The sequence below is a fragment of the Anoplopoma fimbria genome, chromosome 10 (assembly GCF_027596085.1).
Source record: "Anoplopoma fimbria isolate UVic2021 breed Golden Eagle Sablefish chromosome 10, Afim_UVic_2022, whole genome shotgun sequence".
Lineage (NCBI taxonomy): Eukaryota > Metazoa > Chordata > Actinopteri > Perciformes > Anoplopomatidae > Anoplopoma > Anoplopoma fimbria.
This window is the reverse complement of record NC_072458.1, coordinates 23082306-23107021: the sequence shown is the minus strand read 5'-3', so window position 1 is coordinate 23107021 and position 24716 is coordinate 23082306. Positions and strand designations below refer to the sequence as shown.

Sequence of the window (24716 nt, the reverse complement as noted above, 5' to 3'; positions counted from 1 at the left end):
TAATCTTAAATTAATTAAATGTGCTTTTGTTATTTATATTTCATTAATCTAATACTAATCTAATTAATTCATTATAAATTAATTTAATTAAATAGATTAAATTAATTCCATTTCATTTAATATAATTAAATTAATTAAATGTGCTTCTGTCATTATTTATTAATCTAATATTAATCTTGAATTAATTAAGTGTGCTTCTGTTATTTATATTTTATTAATTTAATATTAATAAATTAATTAAATGTGCTTCTGTTATTTATATGTTATTAATCTATATTAATTAATTAATCTAATATTAAATTAATTAATTAAATGTGCTTCTGTTATTTATATTTTATTAATCTAATATTAATATCTAATTAATTAACTGTGCTTCTGTCACTTCTCTCGGTGTTTTATTGTTGTAACGTTTCTCCTTTAACTCCATTCCCGCGCTCTTATTCTGAAACCCTTCCACCGGACGCGCTCCGGGTCTTCGCTCGCTCCCGCGGCGGTATCGAACATGGCCGCCGTCCTCCCCGCTGGACTCGGCGTCGGACTGTCGGAGCCGTCTTCACGGAGCGCTCCTCTTCACTGACCCAAACCAAGGAGCAGGAGCGCTGCGGCCGGCCGAGAACCGGAGCCGACAGGCGGGCAGCGCCAGCTCCCGTCCGCGTCCCCCTCCGGAATCCAGTCCGGACTCCGATGGCTCCTCCGTGCGTTCGGGAAAAAGGCGGAAGCACCCGAGGAGCTACGAAGCTACGGAGCCATAGCCACTAGCCCGCTAACCGCGCTGTGTGACGGTGCGCGTCCACGGCGCTGATTCTACAGGTACGCACGCACGCACGCACGCACGCAGGTAGGGTCGAGGGCGCGTGCGTGGTGGCTCGCGCCGCTTCATCACATCCGCCGCCTCTCGTGCAAACACAGCGTTGAGCTAGCTATGCTAACCGGAAGTGCTTTTGGTTTTTTTTTACCCAGCATGCACCTGAAGCCTGCAAACCGGAAGTTGTAAATATTAATCAATTAATTCAATTTACACACAAATTACAACTATACATAATATTATTATATATATTACATAATATTATTATATATATATTACATTAAATATTACATAATATTATTATATATATATTACATTAAATATTACATAATATTATTATATATATATTATATATATATTAAATATTACATAATATTATTATATATATTACATAAATATTATTATATATATTATATAATATTATTATATATATATTACATTAAATATTACATAATATTATTATATATATATTACATTAAATATTACATAATATTATTATATATATTACATAATATTATATATATATATTACATAAATATTACATAATATTATTATATATATATTATATTAAATATTACATATTATTATATATATATTACATTAAATATTACATAATATTATTATATATATTACATAATATTATATATTATATATATATATTATATAAATATTACATAATATTATTATATATATTACATTAAATATTACATAATATTATTATATATATATTACATTAAATATTACATAATATTATTATATATATTACATTAAATATTACATAATATTATTATTATATATTATATTATTACAAATATTACATAATATTATATATATATATATTAAATATTAATATTATTATATATATATTACATTAAATATTACATAATATTATTATATATATATTACATTCAATATTACATCATATTATTATATATATATTACATTAAATATTACATAATATTATTATATATATTACATAATATTATATATATTACATTAAATATTACATAATATTATATATATTACATTAAATATTACATAATATTATTATTATATATATAATGTATACATAAATAAAGTTATAAAGTGCCTGAACAAAAACATTTCAGGACTGTAATGACATACAATGGGACAATCTTAACATATAATGGGACCAATGGGACAATTTCAACATAAAATGGGACCAATGGACAATTACAACATACAATGGGACAATTACAACATACAATGGGACAATTACAACATAAAGTAAAATATATTTACTTGCATTAATCAGATACATGGTAATATATGTGTTAATATTTAAAACATATATTCAATATTGAGCAGAGTTTCATCCCGTCTAAAACAATAAAAATGCCTGAAATTTTGAATTTATTATGTAAATATCAAAAGTAGTGTAATCAATGGGTCAACAAAATTATTGTTCTTATTGAAAGCTAAATAAAAATGAGATGCTACAGATATGTTTTGATATAATGTGTCTTTTATACAGTAATATTTCCCACAAAGTTAATAATGTGCATTATATATATATTCTTTAAAGCGTTAACTTAAGGGATCCCGATCAAAATGATTGTTATATGTTCAGGTAAAAACAGAATGTTGGCCAATAATCTGTTTGACTTCCAGGTGTTTCATTTGTCATTTGTACCTGAACACACCCTATGAACTAAATGAGGAACATCTACTGCTACAAACAGGAAACAGAAGTTTATGTTTTATGAATCATGTACGATCATAAATCCTCTGACACTTTGTTTCTGTCTCTTCTTCAGGAGTTGAGGACAACAGAGGGACACATTTAACTGAAGACGTCCTTCTTTATGGAGCCACAGCAGGACGACTTGAACTGAGACATCTCTGACACTCTGTAAGACACATCGCTCTCCGTAAACCTCAGGATGTCGAGCAGGAGGAAATCCACCACGCCCTGCATGGTGCCCCCTCGAGAGGCCGTGGACTCGGACCAGGAGATGGAGGACGTCACGGCTGAGCCAGAGGACAGTAACGGCGTGGCGGCGGCGGCCTCCTCCTCGGAGCTCCCCGGTCTCCTGGAGGAGCAGGCCGAGGACGCGGACCTGAAGTCGGTGTCGGACCACTGCCTGGACTCCAGCGCGGCGGAGGGAGGCTACGAGTGCAAATACTGCAGCTTCCAGACGTCGGAGCTCAACCTGTTCACCATGCACGTAGACACGGAGCACCCGGACGTCGTCATCAACACCTCGTACGTCTGCATGGAGTGTGACTACCACACCAAGAGGTACAACACGGGTGTTTATGCACGAGCCCAGAGTAGAGGTCTTTCATTTTGATGCCACAATATCAACACCTTCAAAGGATAAAAAAGAAGTACATTTACCAGCCAAAACATGAAGAAAACTATTCCTTTAATTGTTTAAAGAATGTTCCATTTGCATGCTCTCCAATGAGATAAATGTAAAAAAAACCATTTAATTAATGTTATGTTTTCATATCCTATAAAATACTTAATTTGTCCCTCAAATGCTAATTTAAGCGAGCGTACAAACAGGAGCGAGCCAGCAAACATCGTGAAGTTTTGTTAATAAATACAGACCGTTTTCTTTAAGTTTTATTATTAGTTTTTTATTAGTTTTTAATTGTGCAACAGAGAACATTTTTATTTAGCCTTCATTGCAACAAATAGGATTTATTTTAAAACAGATTAAATCAAGGTTTAAAATTACGTTGCATCAAAATTAATAACTTTTTTTAAATTAAGAAGGAATCAAATTTAAACTTCTCTTGACATTAATTTAGTTTTACTCAAATTTAATTCTGTTGCACCAAATCATGAAACTCCAATTTAAACTGTGATCCAGTATTAACTTTACATTTACACTTAAGGAGGTTTGTCCATTTTTATCTTTTTCTTATATATAATCTATAATTTGTTCGGTCAACAAGTTTTTCTCAAAAAGGGGAAATTAGAGCTACATGAGTGACGTTAAGATAACTAACAGCCTTTTTAGTTACAAACAATCTAACATTTTGTTAATTCATACAGGGGCCAAACAAATATTTTAATTTGAGTAAGTCATGTTAATTATGCTCAATTAATTTAGGTTTGAACTTGGATTTACTAAAAGAAGATTCGTTTTTAATTGTGCAGCAGAGCTCTGCTTAATGATAAATCTAGTTTTAATAAACTCTGATTAGAACTGATCTTGGATTTAATAAATACTTGTTGGTGCGATCCAGTCAGAATCTATATTTTTGTACCATCTGATGAAAGAAGTGTTGACCCACATTCCTCCCGTCCAGTTACGACACGCTGCAGGCCCACAACGCTCGCCTCCACCCGGGCGAGGACAGCTTCACCCGGACGATGGTGAAGCGAAACAACGAGACGGTCTTCCAGCAGACGGTCAACGACCTCACCTTCGACGGCAGCTTCGTCAAGGTGGAGGACGACGAGGCGGAGGAGACGTCCCGCCGAGGCATCGCCCTCAGCAAGACGCCCATCATGAGGATCAAGAGCCGGCCGGACCCCAAGAAGTTCTCCACCCTGCACAAGATGGCCGTAGACGACGTCATCAAGGTGGAGAGCGACGACGAGGACGACGAGAACAAGGAGCCGCCCACGCTGTCTCCGGCCCCGGTGACCCCCGTCAGCGCCGCCGCCATCACCCCCCGCCTCATCCAGGTCTCCACGCCGATGCAGGTCCACGCCGTCCCGCAGAGCATCATGGTCAACAGCCCCAACCTGCTGCAGATCAAAGGGGGCTCGGGCGGCGCCGTGCTGCCCCCCGGGACGCTGGCTCAGGTTCTGTCGGCCCTGCAGAACCAGCAGAACTGTTCTCAGACGCAGACTCAGCTCCTCATCCCCATCAGCAGCATCCCCACCTACAACACGGCCATGGACAACAACGTCCTGCTGGTCAGCGCCTACAACAGGTAACCGCTGATCACCTGACTCCTGAAATAATGTTTATTATTATAGAATATCCCTCTGAAGCAGGAGCAGTTTTGGGGTGTTTTTTTGTCACATTTTTCTCTCTATGGCCTTCATTCTCTCTACAATATAAAGTCCGGCTCCTCTTTGGAAACAGAACAATCATGGCTAGAAGTAGAGAGAACTCACACATGTCTTTAGTGTAGAGTAACACAGTTATAATGCCAGAAATCATAACAAAAGAAAAAAAGGCAAGTTTAATTTCTTCGATAATTTATTTTACAAAAATTGGAAAACAATGGAATCTTTATATCCAACATTTCTCAAAGTTACCACAAGTAATACCAATGTTTAGAGTCTCTAAATGTTATATACATCAAACTATTAACATTGTTCTAACCTCTACTTACAGCCGCTCCTCTCTGTGTTCAGCAGCCTGAAGTTCAAATAATTTTTGGTCACATGACTGTTGGTCTCAAGAGAATCAATAATGGCTTCTCAGTTGTGTTGAGGAGGTCAGAATTAAATGTTTTTTACAGAATCTAGTTTAAGCAAAGGGTTTATTCAGGCCGAGACTTTAAATAAAATGTTTTTGATGAAATATCACAATTTTTATCTTATTTTTGGTTGCTTTTTCTGATGGAAGCGTTCTTCGTGTTCATAGACCGTCTGACAGATGAAAATCTTTTGTTTTTGAAGAGCTTCTGGATGTGATAAACAGTGTAGTTTGGGGAATTTCTTAAAGAAAATATGCTTTTCAATACCGCCGGTGGGTTTTTGGGGTTTAGAGGGTTAAAGGACAAATATGTGTCCGTTTCCCCACTGCAGCAAAAAGTCTGTTAGCAGAAAATAAATTGGTTACTTTTGATTATTGACAACTTAATAATTATTTTATTAATTGTCAAGAACCAAGTTTTTGTGCTGATTTGATGCTCTCCTCTCTCTCTTTGTCATAAATGATCTTTTTGAAAAGTCCCTTTAGGTCAATATGTTTAATTACAGATAAACATTTTAATTACATAATCTTTGATCCAACTCTGGAACAACAATTTCCTCGGGGATTAATAAATCTTATTATCTTGTCCTACTTTGGAGGTAATATATTATGTCATGTAGACGGGAGAGCCCTTGTTATATTATAAATAAATAGAAAAGTGAACAAAGCAAAGTTTTCATTCCAGCCCCAATAGTTTTTTACTGTTTCTTCACTGTTGTTTCCTTTCCTTCTTTCACAGATCAGTTTGTAGAAAACCAAACTGATCAAACTCTGACGTGTTTTTTGTTTTTTGCAGGTTTCCGTATCCTTCGGTGTCGGAGATCATGGGTTTGTCTTCACAGACGAAGTTCAGCGAGGAGCAGATCAAGGTCTGGTTTTCTGCTCAGAGGCTGAAACACGGAGTCAGCTGGACGCCGGAGGAGGTCGGTGCTCATCCAACACTGTTTCAGTCTGAATGATACACTTCTGTTTTTAAGGGTTGGAAAGGGTCTGGACATTTTCTAAGGGAAACTTCTTCCTGATTCTCTACCTTCTGTCTTAATTAAATGTTAGCTAGTTACATGATTCAGGCCTCTTGCTATAGAATAGAAGAGACGGGAGCAGATATTGTTTGTTTGATGTTTGGAGGAAGGAAGTCCAAGGAGAAGAATTCTTAAAGGGAAAGTTGCGATGTTTGAGGAGGGTTTGAATATTGATTGATTGTCTCGACCGATCAGCTGAAAAACAGTCGGCAGTCGTGACTTTATGACACAATCAATTGATCCCATTTCATATGCATTTTACATTTTGTTCATCACAGCAGAAGTTTGTTTTTCCAGTAATTCTGTCCAGTTACACCAGACCTGCTTTGTTAAATCTAGTGAGAAATGTACTGTGAACGGTTATTCCCTCAGTTTGCTCTAAACAATTATTTAACACAAAATACAACTGAAAGAAGGTTCATGCTGCCTAAAGCATGCACAAAACATGTTTGCACAAAGCCAAATATTGGTTCAAATTTTGTTAAAACAGTATCTCTTGTGATTTAGAAGTGTTAAAATGTAAAATTTGGGGAAAGAATGTGAAAGCGCATGATTGATGAATATGTAGTTAAATGTTCTTTTAAGAAAGAATAGTTATTTGGGATGAAGTCAAAATTAAGTTGGCTATGAATTCATGAGGAATTGGTATTTATATTTGTTTGTTTGTTAAAGTGACAATTTTGTTTCTATTCAGAACTTAATTGTTAATTTGATAAGATGAGCTGTTTTGTTTGTTGTTTGTTTGTGTGTTTGTGTGTTTGACTGTACACCAGGAAGAATTGTCCACTTATGAGATGAACTTCATGTTCAGTAAACCTAAAAGCCTCACAGTCTGGTTTCTTCTCTCTTTAGGTTGAGGAGGCGAGGAGGAAGAAGTTTAACGGCACCGTGCAGACCGTCCCTCAGACCATCACCGTCATCCCCGCCAACATCGCCGCGGCCACCAACGGCCTGCAGTCCATCTTCCAGACCTGCCAGATCGTCGGCCAGTCGGGCCTCGTCCTCACGCAGGTGGCCGGTAACGGGAGCGGCATGCCGGTCGCCTCCCCCATCACCCTGACGGTCGCCGGCGTCCCCGGCAACCAGCCCAAAGCCGCCGAACCGTCGACGTCTGAATCAAAGACAGAGATGTCGGCCGGCGCGGCGCTCAGTCTGGACGCGTCGGCGGCCAAACCGAAGAAGTCGAAGGAGCAGCTGGCGGAGCTGAAGGCGAGCTACGGACGGAGGCAGTTCGCCACCGAGGCGGAGATATCGCGACTCATGCAGGTCACCAAACTTTCCAAACGGGCGATAAAGAAGTGGTTCAGTGACACGCGCTACAACCAGAGGAACTCCAAGGATCACCACGGCGTCCTGCTGAGCGAGGCCCCGCCCCCTAAAGTGCTGGGAGGCGGACGAGGAGGGAGGAGCGGCAGCCTTAACGACAGCAACAACAGCGACAGCGCCGCCGCCACCACCATCGTCATCGACTCCAGCGACGACGCCAGCGATTGCTCCCCGACGTCCGCCAACGCCCCGTCCGGCTCCACCAGCGACCCTCGGGTCAAATTCCGCCACGCCTTCCCGGACTTCACGCCGCAGAAGTTCAAGGAGAAGACTCCGGAGCAGCTGCTCATCCTGGAGGCCAGCTTCCAGAAATCAGACACGCCTCCGGACGAGGAGCTGAGCCGACTGCGAGCCGTGACGAAGCTGACGCGGCGCGAGGTCGACGCCTGGTTCACCGAGAGGCGGAAAATGCCCTCGAAGGAGGACGAGGACGAGGGGGACGGCGAGAACGTGAAACCGGCCGCCGCGGCTTCGTCCTTGGCGCGGGAGCGTCAGAGCACGCCGCCCTCCAGCAGGAAGACGATGAAGAAGACGCCGGAGCAGCTCCACATCCTGAAGAAGGCCTTCGTCCGCTCACAGTGGCCGACGTCGGAGGAGTACGACGAGATGGCGGAGGAGAGCGGCCTGCCGAGGACGTACATCGTCAACTGGTTCGGAGACACAAGATACGCCTGCAAGAACAGCAACCTGAAGTGGTTCTACCTCTACCAGAGCGGAAAGGTAACGCCGTCTGATACTGTAGTCCAAAGGCAGTGTGACAAATTCTCTCAATAGCGCCCCCTATTGAGTAGCCCCAGCATTGCGTTTCCCCGATCTGTAGGAAATTTGGTAGGTACATGTAGCGTGATGCAACGTACAAAAAAGCCTCTTGGAGGTATGCCTTAAACCCAACAGGAAGGCAATATCTGTACTTCTTTGGCGAACCTTGACTTTGACAGCTACATGGACTTTAACATTTGTATTTAAAGGAACAGTGTGTAACATTTAATGGCATGTATTGAATACAATATTCATAACTATGTTTTAATCCGTATTTAAACACTTGAAACTAAGAGTCGTTTTCGTTAGTTTAGAAAAGCCATTTATATCTACATAGGGATCGGGTTGGACGGAGTCCTCCACCTAGCACCGCCATGTTTCTACTGTAGCCCAGAATGGACACTGGCTCTAGCAAGAGCCAATACAATCAAATACGTCTGTGAACATGTAAACGAAAGTGAAACCTAATTCAATCGGCTCTGGCTGCAGTCTCTAATCCACCACCACTTTTTTTACTTGTGTAATGAACGATCGGCCAAAAGCTTTTCTGTAAATGTCATTCTTTTTAAATCTATTTAATTTACATTAGTTTCCAGTGAGATATTTATGGATTTATAAAGTGACTTTGCTGTTGTGAACATAACTGTTGCTGCTCTAGAAATAATATTTAGTTATTTCTATATTATAAATAAATGTATTTGTTGTTAAAATCTCTTACATGTTTTCAATAACAAGAATTTTGCCTCGTCGTACTAAAATCCTACAGACACCTCTCCCTTCTTGAAGGCCACCATAGTTCTCTGACATGTTTGAAAGGGGAGGGGCTTAGCTTAGGGGTATTTAGATGTTTATTGATGCCACTAAAACTTTCACACTGTCCCTTTTAAGGTGGACGAGGCGCTGAACGGTGGAGCTAAGACCCAGAAGAAGTCCAGGAAGCGTTTCCGCGGTTGGTCCAGGAGGACACGCCGGCCGTATCCCTGCAAACGTTCACCACAGGGGGGCGCCACCACCATCAAGGTCCGTGTGGCTTAAACTAAATCATAGTTTTTAGTGTTTCCTTATAATTTCAGATGTCTTTATCTAAATTAAGTAAAACAAATGTTGGTACTTTAAGGTGTAAAGTTTGTCTCTGTCCTGCAGGTGAAGTCCGGTAAGTCGTTCCTGAAGGACTACTTCCTCAAACACCGAGCCCTGAGTGAGAAAGACCTGGACGACCTGGTGACGAAGTCCAGCATGAGCTACGAGCAGGTGAGGGACTGGTTCTCCGAGGCCACCAAGAGGTCAGAGGAGGGCAAGGAGCCCTTCAGCGAAGAGGAGGCCGAGGGAGAGGGAGAGGAAGAGGACGAAGAGGAGGAGGACGAGGAAGAAGAAGAGGAGGAGGAGGAAGAAGCTGCAGCAGATCATGCAGACAGCGAAGGGGAGATGGAGGTGAAAGAACAAGGAGAGGAAGCCACTGACGACGACTGCAACGAGGAAGAGGAGGAGGAAGATGAGGACAAGGAGGAAGCCGAGGGGGATGAAGATGAAGTCATCCAGGAGGAATCTAAAGGCGTCAGCCAATCACAGCCCCAGACAGAGGAGCAGACATGAGCAGAGAGGTGAGATTCATTTTCTGTTAACTGATAATGAAACAAAGAACGTGAGTCGTCTGAACCTCTTTATTAAAAACTGTGAAGCGCTGAAGCAGGAGACGTTACGCAAACTACACCCTGACTTTATGACTTCTATATATTATCTATGGTGACATACTATACTATTTATATGTATTTTTACGACATACTATACTATGTTTTTTTTTAAAACTTTTTTACGACAAACTATACTGACTTCTTTTTCACTTTTTTACGACATACTATACAATTACTTTTTTACGACTTTTTACTACATACTATGACTTTTTTTTAACTTTTTTACGACATACTATATTACTTTTTTTTTTTTACTTTTTACGACATACTATGACTTTTTTTTTACTTTTTTTACGACATACTATACTATGACTTAAGATTTTTACGACATACTATACTATGACTTTTTTTTTTTACGACATACTATACAATTACTTTTAATTTTTTTACGACGTACTATGCTATGACTTTTCACAAAATGTACTATGATCTATACCCATTAGATTTCATAAAATAAACACACGGCAACAAAAAATTATTTATTGACAACAAATAATTGATCTCATGAATTTTTAACGACTTTTTACGATATACAATAAAATGACCTTTTTATGATTTATTTTAACGACATATGACTTTTTTCAACTTTTAACAACATTCTAATGACTTTCAATGACATATGATGTCATGGTCTTTTATTAATAATCTTTACTATAAAAATAAAATCTTAATAAAAACACCAGATTGGGAGTAAAAGGCTCACGAGGAGATGATCTCTGACATCCGGAGGGATCGGCATCACATCTGGATCCTCCTGTGGTTCTCCTTTTGAAGAGGAGGTGGAAGGGTTCTCCTGCAGAGATTAAGAAGAGACAGAATAAAGTCTTTTAATCAGTTTTTATTTGCATATAATAAGTTTATTTGGAGCATTTCATTATCTGAATCTGAATTAAGTAGCAGGGATTTATCGTTATTCATTTAATTTATATTAAAGATATAAAACAAAGAAAACTAGGAGCCTTCGTCTCTGGGAAATTCACATTTGTTTTACATTTAATGGACAAAATAATGAATTAAGGAAACAAAAGTCGGATTATTCAACAATTTAACTTTTATCTTATGTCTTCTTTTGTCCGACAAACAGTCTAAAAACTCAAAAATATATAATAATATTAATGATATGTAATAATATGACTGTTAATCAATATTTTCTGACATTTAATTGACAAAATATTAAATCAAGGAAATAGATTAATAAACATTTGTATTAAAAACTTAAAAATATTAAATATATAATGATATAAAACAAAGAATAATTGTACATTTTCCTTTCATTCCACAGCATCAGCGTTGCCCCCCCCCCCCCGACATTGAGGACGACGTGTCAGTGTTTCTCAGCTGGAGGACACGTTAACTAAACGGACGGGTTTGTGCCTTTTTGAGATGAACTTTGGGTTCCGATGCAGCTGAGAAGCACTGAGACGATGGAGCTGAATCAAAAGGACAAAGAACCAGGATGTAGTTTGTTTTTCACTGATGAACTGTGGGGACCAATCAAAACGCGCAGGACGACTCACCAAAACGTCGCTGCGAGCGAGTAAGTTCCACCCCTGTACAAATAACCAGGCTTTTATTTTGGTGGGAATGACAGGGCTTTTATGTCATTTTTCATACACGAAAAAAAAAAGAAATGTTTTTAAAGTAAGAGGTGAGACCTCGCATGGGTTTTTCTCAACAATAAAGAATAACTTTTTTCAGAATAAAGGAACATTTTCTTAAGAGAACGTCCTCGCTCCAAACAATGAGAACATCCTGCTGTTCTGTGTTTGTTTTATTATTTTGTGAATAGACAACTCAAATTAGTGCCATTCTGTTTATACGTTCTTGTTTCAAATCAAAAGAGAATCGGTGCTGGATTGAATTCCACATCTGCGTTTTGACTTTTTTGTATTTTTTTTTTAAAGTCTTAACGATATATATAAATAAAAAATGGGGACTGAATCCATTATACTTTTATTCTGCTATTATGAGTTCTTTTGAATATGGTGATACTTTCTATGTAAGCAGGTGTTTGGGTCCATTCAGTTTCAATGACATCGATTCAGTTTGTGAAGATACCTTTCAAAATAAAATCGCTGAAGGATGGAAAACAAGAGACACTAAAGGGAAAGTCCACCTTAAAGCTTTTTCACTTATCTTATCCAATTTATTATTCTATTTATTGTTATAATTATTATTATTACATACTTTAACATAAGAAACTTCAAATAGAGCCCAACAATAACTGTTTTTATCTCTTTTAGTCTCAAAAGTACAATAAAATTATATAATAAACTTGAATAAAATACATTTCTGTTTAAAGTTTGTTACTTTACAGCTGACAAACTATTTATTGAAACATCTGTGATAAGAAACAATCTGTAAATTCTATTATTTTATTATGTATTGATCAGGTTTTAATTATGATTATTGATGAGTTACAGGTGTTTCTATTGTTTAGTTTTTACAAAACAACTAAACCGCAGCATAATCTGAACATTACAATCTTCATTAAAGAGGATTTATAGCAGCAGACTGTTTCTTTTTATATCACAATGAATTAAATATATTTGTATTTTTGACTGTTGGTTATCTAAAGATTATGGTTTATTCTCACTTTCACTTTAATGGACAAAATAATTAATCATGGAAAAAAAAGGGGGCAGATTAATCAAGAGTGTTAATATAATATTAAAGTTTATATTTATGACATGAAATAAAGAAAACGTTGAGCCGTTGGAAATCATTATGACTGTTTTATTACTCTATTCTAATAAATCAAGGAAATAAGGGGCAGATTAATAAACATTTAAATGTTTTGTAAAATATTCAGTTTATATTTATAAAATGAAATAAAGAAAATCTTGGTCTCTTTTTTTTACATTTAATTGACAACATACTGAACCAAACAAATAAGAAAAAGAATAATCAACAATTTTAATATTATCTTATATCTTCTTTAGACCCACCAGCAGTTTAAAAAACTTAAAAAATATATTCTATTTATATTAAAGATATAAAACAACTACATTTTTTGACATTTAATGGACATAATAATGAATTGATTATTCAACAATTTAACTTTTATCTTATGTCTTCTTTCGTCCGACCAATAGTCTAAAAACTCAAAAATATATAATATTAATGATATGTAATAATTGACTGTTAATCAATATTTTCTGACATTTAATGGACTAAATAATAAAACAAAGAAATAATTGGCAGATTAATAAACATTTTAATTGGTATCTTTTGTATTAAAAACCTCAAAATATTAAATTCATAATGATATAAAACAAAGAACATCAAGAACCAGAAGTCGAGTGAAGTTCTTTACATATAAATACCTGAACAATCAATAATGATATTGATTATTTCATCAAACAGAACTTTTACTAATAAAAACAAGAAGCAAACAAGATCATTAAACTTTGCTTTTTCAAATATGAGCCTCGAACTTTCACTGGTTCAAAAAGAGTGTATTTTTTACTGACGAGTTCAGAGGCATTCTGGGAAATGTAGGAAATCTGGTGTAAATATGGTAGGCAGTTAAAATGAACTAAAAGATAAATAATGTGTTTTTCAGGTGGATTTTTCCTTTAAGCTCTTCATTAAAGATCTAATGAGATAAAAACAAAGATGGCGGACGATGTTTCACATTTCAGTCGTTTTAAGGCACAAAACTCAAAATCATTTCTTATTTTTGTCTTTTTTCTAAAACAACAAACAGATTTATTGATCGACTTGAAAGGGAGATGAACCCAAATACTGTTTTTGTGTCTTTGTCCAAAAAAAGAAAGAAAAAAAAAACACTTAAAGGCATGTGTGCTCTACTTCAGGAAACCGGCAACTTTACCTCAGTCAGTTTAAGCTACAAACTCGGTAAGATTGTGACATTTACACTTTTAACAGTTTTCTAGAGAATTCAATACTGTATGCATGAAACTACGAGTACACAATAATACTTATGTCTTTCAGATGGCGTCTCTTTTTGTTGTTGTTGTTGTCTTTGCCACCAAAGTTTAAAAAAAGAAGGAAAAAAAACACGTTTAAAGAAGTTTTTAGTGCATTTATTTGCTCAAATACGGGTGAAATAGCAAAACAATATCTTTCAGGTTTTCCACGAGAATTACAGAAAATATTTTACGGGACGAGAAACGACAAGAACTCGGCTCGGGAACTTTTTAACTTTTCATATGTGGGGTAAAAAATTCATAAAATAAAAAGAAATAAGCTTTTATTTAGCTTTTTTTCTATCTGCTCTCTCTTCCTGTGTTCAGTGATCGGACTGTTAGATTTGCAAACATCAAAGAACAATCAGCGGTGTTTTGTTTTTTACTGATCCTCTGTAACTTCTTTAAACTGCTTTAATAGCCAAACTGTTTCCAGTAGTTAATTTATTTATTATATATCTGGACTTTCATGGATATCTTTTTTCTTTTTGTTTTTTTTTGTCTGCAAGCGAAAAATAAAGAAAGTTTAAAAAAGCAACGTTTGACTCAGATGTCGTGTTTTTCTCTTTCTTCTTTAGTCGTGGGTTCGAGTCCCGCCTCATTTACATGTTGGTGTGTGTTTAATTATGAGCACACATTTTTTATTCCTACAGTAAATAAAAAATACAAGGAAATGTCGAGTTTGGGAGTCTTTCCCAAAGAAGATTTGAAGGTTTTTGATTTAAAATGTTGCAATTTTACCTTTTTTTCAACCATTATTATACTATAAATAAGCCAAAAAAATATTTAAGACTAAACTTGCTCTAGTTTAATATTTTTTTTATTATTTACACATATTTAAGCCTTCATCTGAACAAGTACTTCATCTGGAAATGTTTGCTCGTATTTTGTAAAAATCAAGAGCAGATTCACAAAACCTTTAAATGTTTCTTTATATTTTTTCACAAATAAAAACAGTTTTGATGAACAGTTTACTAGTTATTGTACAATAAGGATGTGAAAGTTGTATTAATATATGAGATGCTCTGCACATTGTTTTTTAGTATCATACTTATGAGGCGATGTGCAAAAAAAGAAAGTACCTCAAACAAAAAAAGTCTAAGTACCAAAGAGTAAAATGTTTCCTTCATTTCTTTCTGTTTTTGTTTAAAAAAAAGGCAAAAAATGCTCAAAAAACAACTTTAGAAAAACAAAAACAGTGACGGAAAGTTACTAAATACATTTTCTCAAGTACTGTACTTAAGAGAAGTTCTGAAGTATTTTACTTCCTTTCTTTACTTTACGCTTCTTAAAGTGATATTTGTGATGTTTAGAAGTTTGGTTTTATGAGAATCTAGTTGGAGTTTGTAGAAACAGAAAGGAGTAAAGTAATGTACTACTGTGGACGTATTTAAGACACAATATCAGTTTAAATATACGCTTTATTTAGAATATTTTCACCTCTTTAAAGCTGTTATCTTTGCTTTCTTCAAAGACACCAGACTCCATTGACAAAAACAGTAATTTTACCTCTCATAACTTTTGAGTATAAGTTCCTGCCTCCATCAGTTAGTTGGTTTTATTATTATTAAGTTCCCGCCTTAGTTTAAATTCTGCTTAAAGAGTTTTTTTTGTATCTCCTGGTTCCAGCGTTCAGCTCCGGTCGGGTGGAGAAGGTCACATGACTTTCAGATGGACTGCAGACTTCCTGTTGGTCCGACGGTCTCTGTGACGATCTGGAAGACAGAAGAAGAAGAAATGAGTTCAGATTCAGATGAATCAATAACTCCTGTTTCTGATGCTAAAGACAAAAGAAAATAGTTGATGTTAAGAAGAAGACGTAGATTTAATTCAGATGAAAACACGTCTGTTTGGTCAAAATGTGATTTAAGATGAAACATTTCAAAAGATATTTATTATACTTTCATCAGAAAACAGAAAAGAGCAGCAAAGAAAAATCACTGAAATGATAAATTATACAAATAGATTAATTCTATCATCAATAGTTTTCTGCTTCCATAACAAATTCAAACAGAAAAAAGAAATGTATAAATGGAAAAACAAAAACAAACTGGATGTTTTTGAGTTACATATAAAACTTTAAGGTGTTATTTAGCCATGGAAAAGTTCTTAATACAATACTGTACTTTAATATTTCAATTTCACAGTATTCTGCTGCTTAAATGCATCAATAAAACAAGTAATATGATTATAAATATCATAAAACAGAAGTGTGAAAGGTGATAATAGTCCTGTACTTTAATTCACGATGGTACATTTTGAGTTTCGGGTATTTTTTCACTGCTCGTTGTATTTAAACACAGTTTTGAGCTTTTATTCTGTTATTTGTTGATTATTTCACCTGAAACACAGATGTTTTAACGACATAAATCAAAATAATATTAATAAATATATAAAATAATATAACTAAATAAACAGTTGAGCAGCATATTCATTCCTCCGGTCTCGGTTTCTACACTGAACCCGTTTTTTTTAATCCTCAGTCGTCGCCGAGTGAAAGAAAAAACACCATAGAAACCAGAAGCACCATAGAAACCAGTCTAACCAGTCCAGGAACATACTGTTCTCCTTCAGGATTCAATCCACTAACGGTGAATGTTCACTTCACATGTTTTTACTCTGAGCTTCACATTTTGGGGATTCTTTTTTGGGGTTTGTTATTTTAAACTAAACAGATTTTAAGGATTTTGTTTTCCTATATTTGTATTTTTTGGGAGCCATGTTTTGGGCGTTTTTGGCTCCTCGTCTGTGAGGAGAAATAAGAGTCTTCTCGTTTTCTTCTTCTTCTCCCAGCAGATGGCAGTGTGAGCTCAAACACCAGCCTCCCCCTCCTCCCTCCCTTCTCTCTACTGTAAATCATGTAAAGCTGGTTCGGGGGTTAGGTAATACTCCATTTGTTCACAGATCTCAGCCTCGACAGAGTTTTTTCTCCCCCCTCTAGATTCTCTTCTAAGTAGATGAATCTCCCCCATTTTGTGGCGTCGGGTCTCCCTTTAAAAAAAATAGAATAATAAAACACCGGCTTCACGCCACACATGGTTTGGTTGAGGCCTTCGGTGAAAAACAAAACCCGGCTTCTTTGATGAGTCGGTTTTTTTAAAGGTGAAATAAATTAAAAAAAGAAGAACGACGAGAGGACGGCAGCTGAGGAGTTAAACTCCACAAGACCCGTCTGAACCGGGGGTGGGACCTGCTGCCTTTCTAATCAGAGCAGAGAGAAAAGATGAGGGAGGAGGAGGAGGAGGAGGAGGAGGAAGAGGAGGAGGAGGAGGAAGAGGAGGAGAGAATTAGAGTCGACACGAGTGGTGTGACGGACTGAACGGAGGCCGAGTGAGGACAGCAGAGAACCCTTTCACTACTGACCTACTTCCACCAAAACACAAACAACACACACACACACACACACACACACACACACACACACACACACACACACACACACACACACACACACACACACACACACACACACACACAGTTGCATCACACTCTGAAAACAAGCTGTTCTATACGTGGAGGTGGAGGAAAAGGAAGTACTGTTACTTCAGTAAAAGTAGTTCTACCACGGTGTAGAAATACTCTGTTACAAGTAAAAGCAAAGTACAAAAGTATTGGCACTAACTTATACTTAAAGTATCAGAGTAGACTTTGTACTGATACTTTGTGGAGGAGCCTGTAATGTTGTTTAAATTCACCAAACTTCATTGACTTTTATTATATTTTTACATATTTTCATTTCTCTTGTGTGCAAATATATAAATAAATATAATTATCTTTGTTCTGATGCTTGTTTTGTAATTTAAATAATAGTCCCATAATAAAGAATTTAAAAAAAGAGAATAATATATATACTTGTATTGTAATTATTGATGCATTGATGTGTTAATTACTTTAAAGTTGCAGCTCATTTTAATTATTTTATATACTAATGAGTTGCCTGTGAATTTCCTCCTAAGTATCAATAAAGTTTTATATTCATCTAATAATAATAATAAAACATAATTTACTCGTTGATGATACTTTGTTTTAATCATCTGAATCTGTAACGTAAGAAATCAATGAATAAATAGATAAATAATAAATAAGTCGGTATTTGAAGTATAAAGTAGCAGAAAATGGAAATACTCAAGTATTGTACAAGTACTTCAATCCTCAAAGTAATATATATATATATATATATATATATATATATATATGTATATATATACATATATATATAATATAAAAAAGGTAACTACAGAATTTAATGGCTTAGAAATACCTTAAAATAAATATTGTATGATTTCATAAAGATCTTTGGACGGCACCACGCTAGCTGTTTCCCTCTGTTTCCAGTCTTTATGCTAAGCTACGTTAACCAGCTGCTACACGTAGCTTCATATTTACCACACAGACATGTGAGTCGAGTCAATCTGAACATCTGAAGTTTATTTCCCAGAACAAATGTCAAGAAAATCAGCAAAAGAAAACATGAATGAATTATTCAAAAATGAATTTAAATAACTAATCCAGCCACCAGGGGGCGATCCAGATGTTTTTGGCTTCACTTTTGTGGATCTGGTTTGCAGATGTGCAGAGTCCTGCAGCAGAGGAAGCTCAGGAAGATAACTAGAGTGGAAATATTCTGTATGTTAATGAAAATGCACATTATTTTAATTATTATTTGATATTACAATACTTTGAATCAGTTTAAATCAATAATCAAATCATGTTTCTGCACAAATCTATAAATCCACGTTTTTTTTATTGGTCGGGTTTCTTTCTGAACCTTTTTATGAGAAGATTTTAAAGAGTGCAGGCCGAGCTTTTCTTTTTTTTTCATCTCTTTTCAGCCGATTACGCAGCAAAGAACGAGCGAGAGAGCATGAAGATATATAGGAAGAGAGAGAGAGAGGGAGAGAGACACACAGAGAGAGAGAGAGAGAGAGAGAGAGAGAGAGAGAGAGAGAGAGAGAGAGACAGAGAGAGAGGGTTGTCTGCTGCTGTGGGTCATCCTGAGGACAACTCTCCTCTCCTCACCCTCCCTCTCTCTTCTATATCCCATATCACACACACACACACACTCTCACACACACACACACACACACACACACACACACACACACACACACACACACACACACACACACACCCATCCTCCCCCTCCTCCCATGTGTCTGCAGTTTGTGCCGGCGGTCTCTCTGCTTCTCGCTGCGTTCAGCCTAAATATCTACAAACGGCTGCATGCAAACCAACACAAAGCTCCTCATATACAGCTGTTCACCTCATTAACGGCCGCCAAAAACCAACATGGCGACGGCCTTAAACCTTAGTAACAACAGTCAAAAACCAACATGGCGACGGCCTTAAACCTTATTAACAACAGTCAAAAACCAACATGGCGACAGTCAAAAACCTTATTAACAACAGTCAAAAACCAACATGGTGACGGCCTTAAACCTTATTAACAACAGTCAAAAACCAACATGGCGACGGCCTTAAACCTTATTAACAACAGTCAAAAACCAACATGGCGACGGCCTTAAACCTTATTAACAACAGTCAAAAACCAACATGGCGACGGCCTTAAACCTTATTAACAACAGTCAAAAACCAACATGGCGACGGCCTTAAACCTTATTAACAACAGTCAAAAACCAACATGGCGACGGCCTTAAACCTTATTAACAACAGTCAAAAACCAACATGGCGACAGCCTTAAACCTTATGAACAACAGTCAAAAACCAACATGGTGACAGACTAAAACCAACATGGCGACAGTCAAAAACCTTAATAACGATGGCGACAGTCAAAAACCAACATGGCGACAGTCAAAAACCTTAATAACGACAATCAAAAACCAACATGACGACGGCCTTAAACCTTATTAACAACAGTCAAAAACCAACATGGCGACAGCCTTAAACCTTATTAACAACAGCCAAAAACCAACATGGCGACAGACTAAAACCTTATTAATCAAAAACCAACATGGCGACAGCCAAAAACCAACATGGCGACAGTCAAAAACCAAACAGCCAAAAACGACAGTCAAAAACCTTAATAACGACAGCCAAAAACCAAGATGGCGACAGCCTTAAACCTTATTAACAACAGTCAAAAACCAACACGGCGACAGCCTTAAACCTTATTAACAACAGCCAAAAACCAACACGGCGACAGCCTTAAACCTTATTAACAACAGTCAAAAACCAACATGGCAGTTAAAAGCCTTAAACCTTATTAACAACAGTCAAAAACCAACATGGCGACGGCCTTAAACCTTATTTAGTCAAAAACCAACATGGCGACAGTCAAAAACCAACATGGCGACAGCCTTAAACCTTATTAACAACAGTCAAAAACCAACATGGCGACAGACTTAAACCTTATTAACAACAGTCAAAAACCAACATGGCGACGGCCTTAAACCTTATTAACAACAGTCAAAAACCAACATGGCGACAGCCTTAAACCTTATTAACAACAGTCAAAAACCAACATGGCGACAGCCTTAAACCTTATTAACAACAGTCAAAAACCAACATGGCGACAGCCTTAAACCTTAGTAACAACAGTCAAAAACCAACACGGCGACAGTCAAAAACCAAATGGCGACAGCCTTAAACCTTAGTAACAACAGTCAAAAACCAAAACAGTCAAAAACCAAATGGCGACAGCCTTAAACCTTATTAACAACAGCCAAAAACCAACATGGCGACGGCCTTAAACCTTATTAACAACAGTCAAAAACCAACATGGCGACAGACTAAAACCTTAATAACGACGGCCAAAAACCAAGATGGCGACAGCCTTAAACCTTCATGGCGACAGCCTTAAACCTTATTAACAACAGTCAAAAACCAATATGGCGACGGCCTTAAACCTTATTAACAACAGTCAAAAACCAACATGGCGACAGCCTTAAACCTTATTAACAACAGTCAAAAACCAACATGGCGACAGACTAAAACCTTAATAACGACAGTCAAAAACCAACATGGCGACAGCCTTAAACCTTATTAACAACAGCCAAAAACCAAGATGGCGACGGCCTTAAACCTTATTAACAACAGTCAAAAACCAACATGGCGACAGACTAAAACCTTAATAACGACAGTCAAAAACCAAGATGGCGACGGCCAAAAACCAAGACAGCGATAGTCAAAAACCAATATAGGGACGGCCGAAAACCTTCATGGCGACAGTCAAAAACCAAGATGCCGACGGCCTAAAACCTTCATGGCGACGGCCTTAAACCTTATTAACAACAATCAAAAACCAACATGGCGACAGACTAAAACCAAGATAACGACAGTCAAAAACCAAGATGGCAACGGCCAAAAACCAAGATAGCGATAGTCAAAAATCAACATGGCGAAAGTCAAAAACCAAGATAGCGATGGCCAAAAACCAAGATAACGATAGTCAAAAACCCATATAGGGACGGCCGAAAACCAACATGGCGACAGTCAAAAACCAACATGGCGACGGCCTTAAACCTTATTAACAACAGTCAAAAACCAACATGGAGACGGCCTTATTAACGACGGTCAAAAACCAAGATGGCGACAGCCAAAAACCAAGATGGCGACGGCCTAAAACCTCATTAACGACAGCCAAAAACCAAGATGCTGAAAGTCAAAAACCAAGATAACGACAGTCAAAAACCTTAATAGCTACAGTCAAAAACCAAGATGGAAATGGCCATAAAGCAGGGTATGCTTTAGGGCGGGGCTACTGTGATTGACAGGTCTCTACCAGAGACGTATGCAGCGTCTCTACGTCACTCCAAAGTCGTCAGTCCAAATGTGGTGACGGCAAAATCACCGAACTTGAGGCTTCAAACGTCCACAAACCAATGGGTGACGTCACGACGACGACGTCCACTTCTTATATAAAGTTACTGTCAGAAACAGACGCTTTCCCCTTAGGAATATTTTAAAGTTACCGACTTCTTTAACAAAGTTGTTTTTTTTAAGATTATGCCATAAATGCGTCACCAGACCTGTCAGTGAATCGTACTAGAGGAAAGAAAGTAAAAACATAAATTCCTATTGATTGAAATATGACCAGCATGTCTAAAAATATTTTTACAGGGAATAATATCATAAAAATTGATACCAAACAAAACAAATTATTAAAGTAGTTCCTTTAGAAATATTATAGTACAATGAGAACAAAAAAGTATATCTAAAAGTATTTACAAACTTACAAAATTACGACAAACTGGAAGTCTCAGGTTTCTAAATGCCTTTTAAACTCCATAGTCTACAGCTGCCTCGTGTAGCCTTCACTGTCGGCAGTAAACGTGACACATCAAGTCTTAGAACACTCCTACATGAGGAGGTTCTCCTGTGGGGAACTAATGTGTTTTATTGAGTCAAATTTAACTATTTATTAGCCTTTTTTTAAAAAAAAACTTTTGCCAACCAAAACCTTACATTTTTATTTAATTGTATTCCATGTTTTTCCCCCTAAAAAAAAGAAAGAAAGCAAAAGGTGCAAATGAGACATTTCTCTCCCCAATACGACTCCTCCTGCATCCTTTTATGAACTCCTCCTCCTGATAATCCCTCCAACATGAGAATAAATAATTCACCGCTGTCGGCTCACTGATGTTTCTTGTGTTTTTCCTCCACTGCGGGATTATAAAGTTTACGCAGACGAATTTATGTGTTTTTTAGATGTAATTTCAGGTGAATATTAATCTAGTTTTCAGTTTTTCGTATCCCGCTGCAGCGACATATAGTCCTCTGCTCTGATGGGATGTCTGTCCCCTCATCTGTTCTGTGATAATCCCTTTAACATGAGAACATTTGCCGTGTCAATCCGTCCCCCCCCCCACACACACAGTAAATGAAGTAATGGCCGCCTGTCCCGGATCCCTCGGCTCTGACGGATCGCTTGGCTGGACCACGGCGTCCTCACAAGACCCCTGAGAGGCTGCGTTCACACGGATCAGATCTCTGCACGCTTGAATTGTTTAAAAATCTGGAGGGATGACAGTTTGTGACACATGTTACATCATAAAACACGTCCTAAAGGGTTAAGGTACAAACTCATCGTCAGATATTTTACTTAAAGTTACGATAAGGAACTTTCATTTTGTGTTGATTTTGGCGCCCCCTGTGGACAGAAGTGGTAGTGTCTCTGATCACCAGACTCCCTTTAGAAAACCTCTCATTTCACTGCAGCAGCGTCTCTGATGGTCTCGTTTACTGGTATAGATCAGTGGTTCTCAACCTTTTTTCAGTGATGTACCTCCTGTGAAATACTTTTTTAGCCAAGTACCCCCTAACCAGCGCAAAGCATTTACGGTTGAAAAAAAGATGTAATACACAGCGCTCTGCCAACAGTGTCTGATTTATTAAACTGTCAACACTGATGATTGCATTGTTGCATTAAATTCAGTTTATGAACTTACACTTATATTTTATTGAATATTTATTAAATAACAATTTTTAAAGGATTTTTGAATGGATGCTAATTTTAAATATATTTTTTGAAAATCTCACGTACCCCCATTTGAGAACCACTGCTTTAGAGGATCAGGACTGAACTGAGACTGGTTCAGGACCAGTTAGAAGTTCCTCATAGTAACTTAAAAGTATAAAAGTTTAAATATCTCAGTTTAAAATACTCTGATACAAGTGAAAGTCCTGCAGACCAAACTTTTAAAAAAAGTATTAATATCAAAATATGCAGGTTGATGCAGGATAATAAATATCATGTGGGGCTCATTTTAGTTAAATATATAATAATAAGCATAATTAATTTGTTGATATATATGTTGTATAAATAATCTCATTTAAATCTGCAAAGTAATTTAAATTGAAAAATAAAAAGATATACAATATTTCTGATTTAATACCTCAACAGATATTTTGATGATATTGTAGGTTTAACTATTGATGCTTGAACTTAATATTTACACAATTAGATTTTTGATAATCAGCATGTGGATATTATGGAAGTCTAATAAGTTCAGAAAATTACATTATTTTATTGTAATGTAGCCTTTAAAACCAGGATATATATAAATATATAATATATTCCATAATAGGATATTACATCATTGAAAATCTGAGACGATAATAAGTCTCATATCACAACATCAATTCGAAATCAATATGTTTTCAGGCCCAAACTAAGTTATAAAAATAAATGTAGTGGCGTAAAAACTACAATATTTACCTCTGAGAAGAAGTGGAGTAGTATAAGTATAAAGTAGCACAACATGGAAATACTCAAGTAAAGTACAAGTACCTCAACACTGTACATAAGTAAAGTACTTAAAGTACTAAACTTGTGTTTTATAATTGACCATAAAAGGTCATTAAAGAACATTTTAAAGCATCCGGGCTGCAACAAACGATCATTTTCATTATCGAATAATCTGCTGATTGATTTTTCTGATTGATTGGCTTCATATAATGGATCAATATCTAGAAACAAAGCACCGGCATTCACAGATAAATAAGAAAACGACCTCGTTATCATCACCTCTAACTGAAACAAGTTAGTTTTTTTGCACCACAATAAACAAATAAAGACCTTTAACTGTGAGTTTCTCCTGATTGATTGTTTTGTCCACTTTTCATGTCACATCACGACTGATGGACGAAGCCAAATATCAAATCAATAAAAGTTATTTCTCTTTCTCTCTGTTGTTATATGGCATTGCCATGGCGACGGGAGATAATTGGTGTTCTATTGGCTCTTTTAACTACCTCTGTATTTGTCTCAGGCCTTGTTTGTAAAGTATCAGTGTGAGTATCAGGTAATC

General features: G+C 36.8%; 1 protein-coding gene across 1 annotated transcript; it reads left to right on the top strand.

The window, feature by feature from the left end:
• Positions 1-482: 482 nt before the first annotated feature.
• On the top strand, positions 483-13107 carry LOC129096841 (zinc fingers and homeoboxes protein 1-like). The gene is made up of 8 exons (XM_054605518.1): positions 483-810; positions 2584-3068; positions 4091-4723; positions 6014-6140; positions 7092-8285; positions 9213-9344; positions 9468-9925; positions 11298-13107. The coding sequence occupies exons 2-7, from the start codon at positions 2710-2712 to the stop codon at positions 9915-9917; spliced, it is 2895 nt and encodes a 964-aa protein (XP_054461493.1). The 5' UTR covers positions 483-810; positions 2584-2709; the 3' UTR covers positions 9918-9925; positions 11298-13107.
• Positions 13108-24716: the final 11609 nt, after the last annotated feature.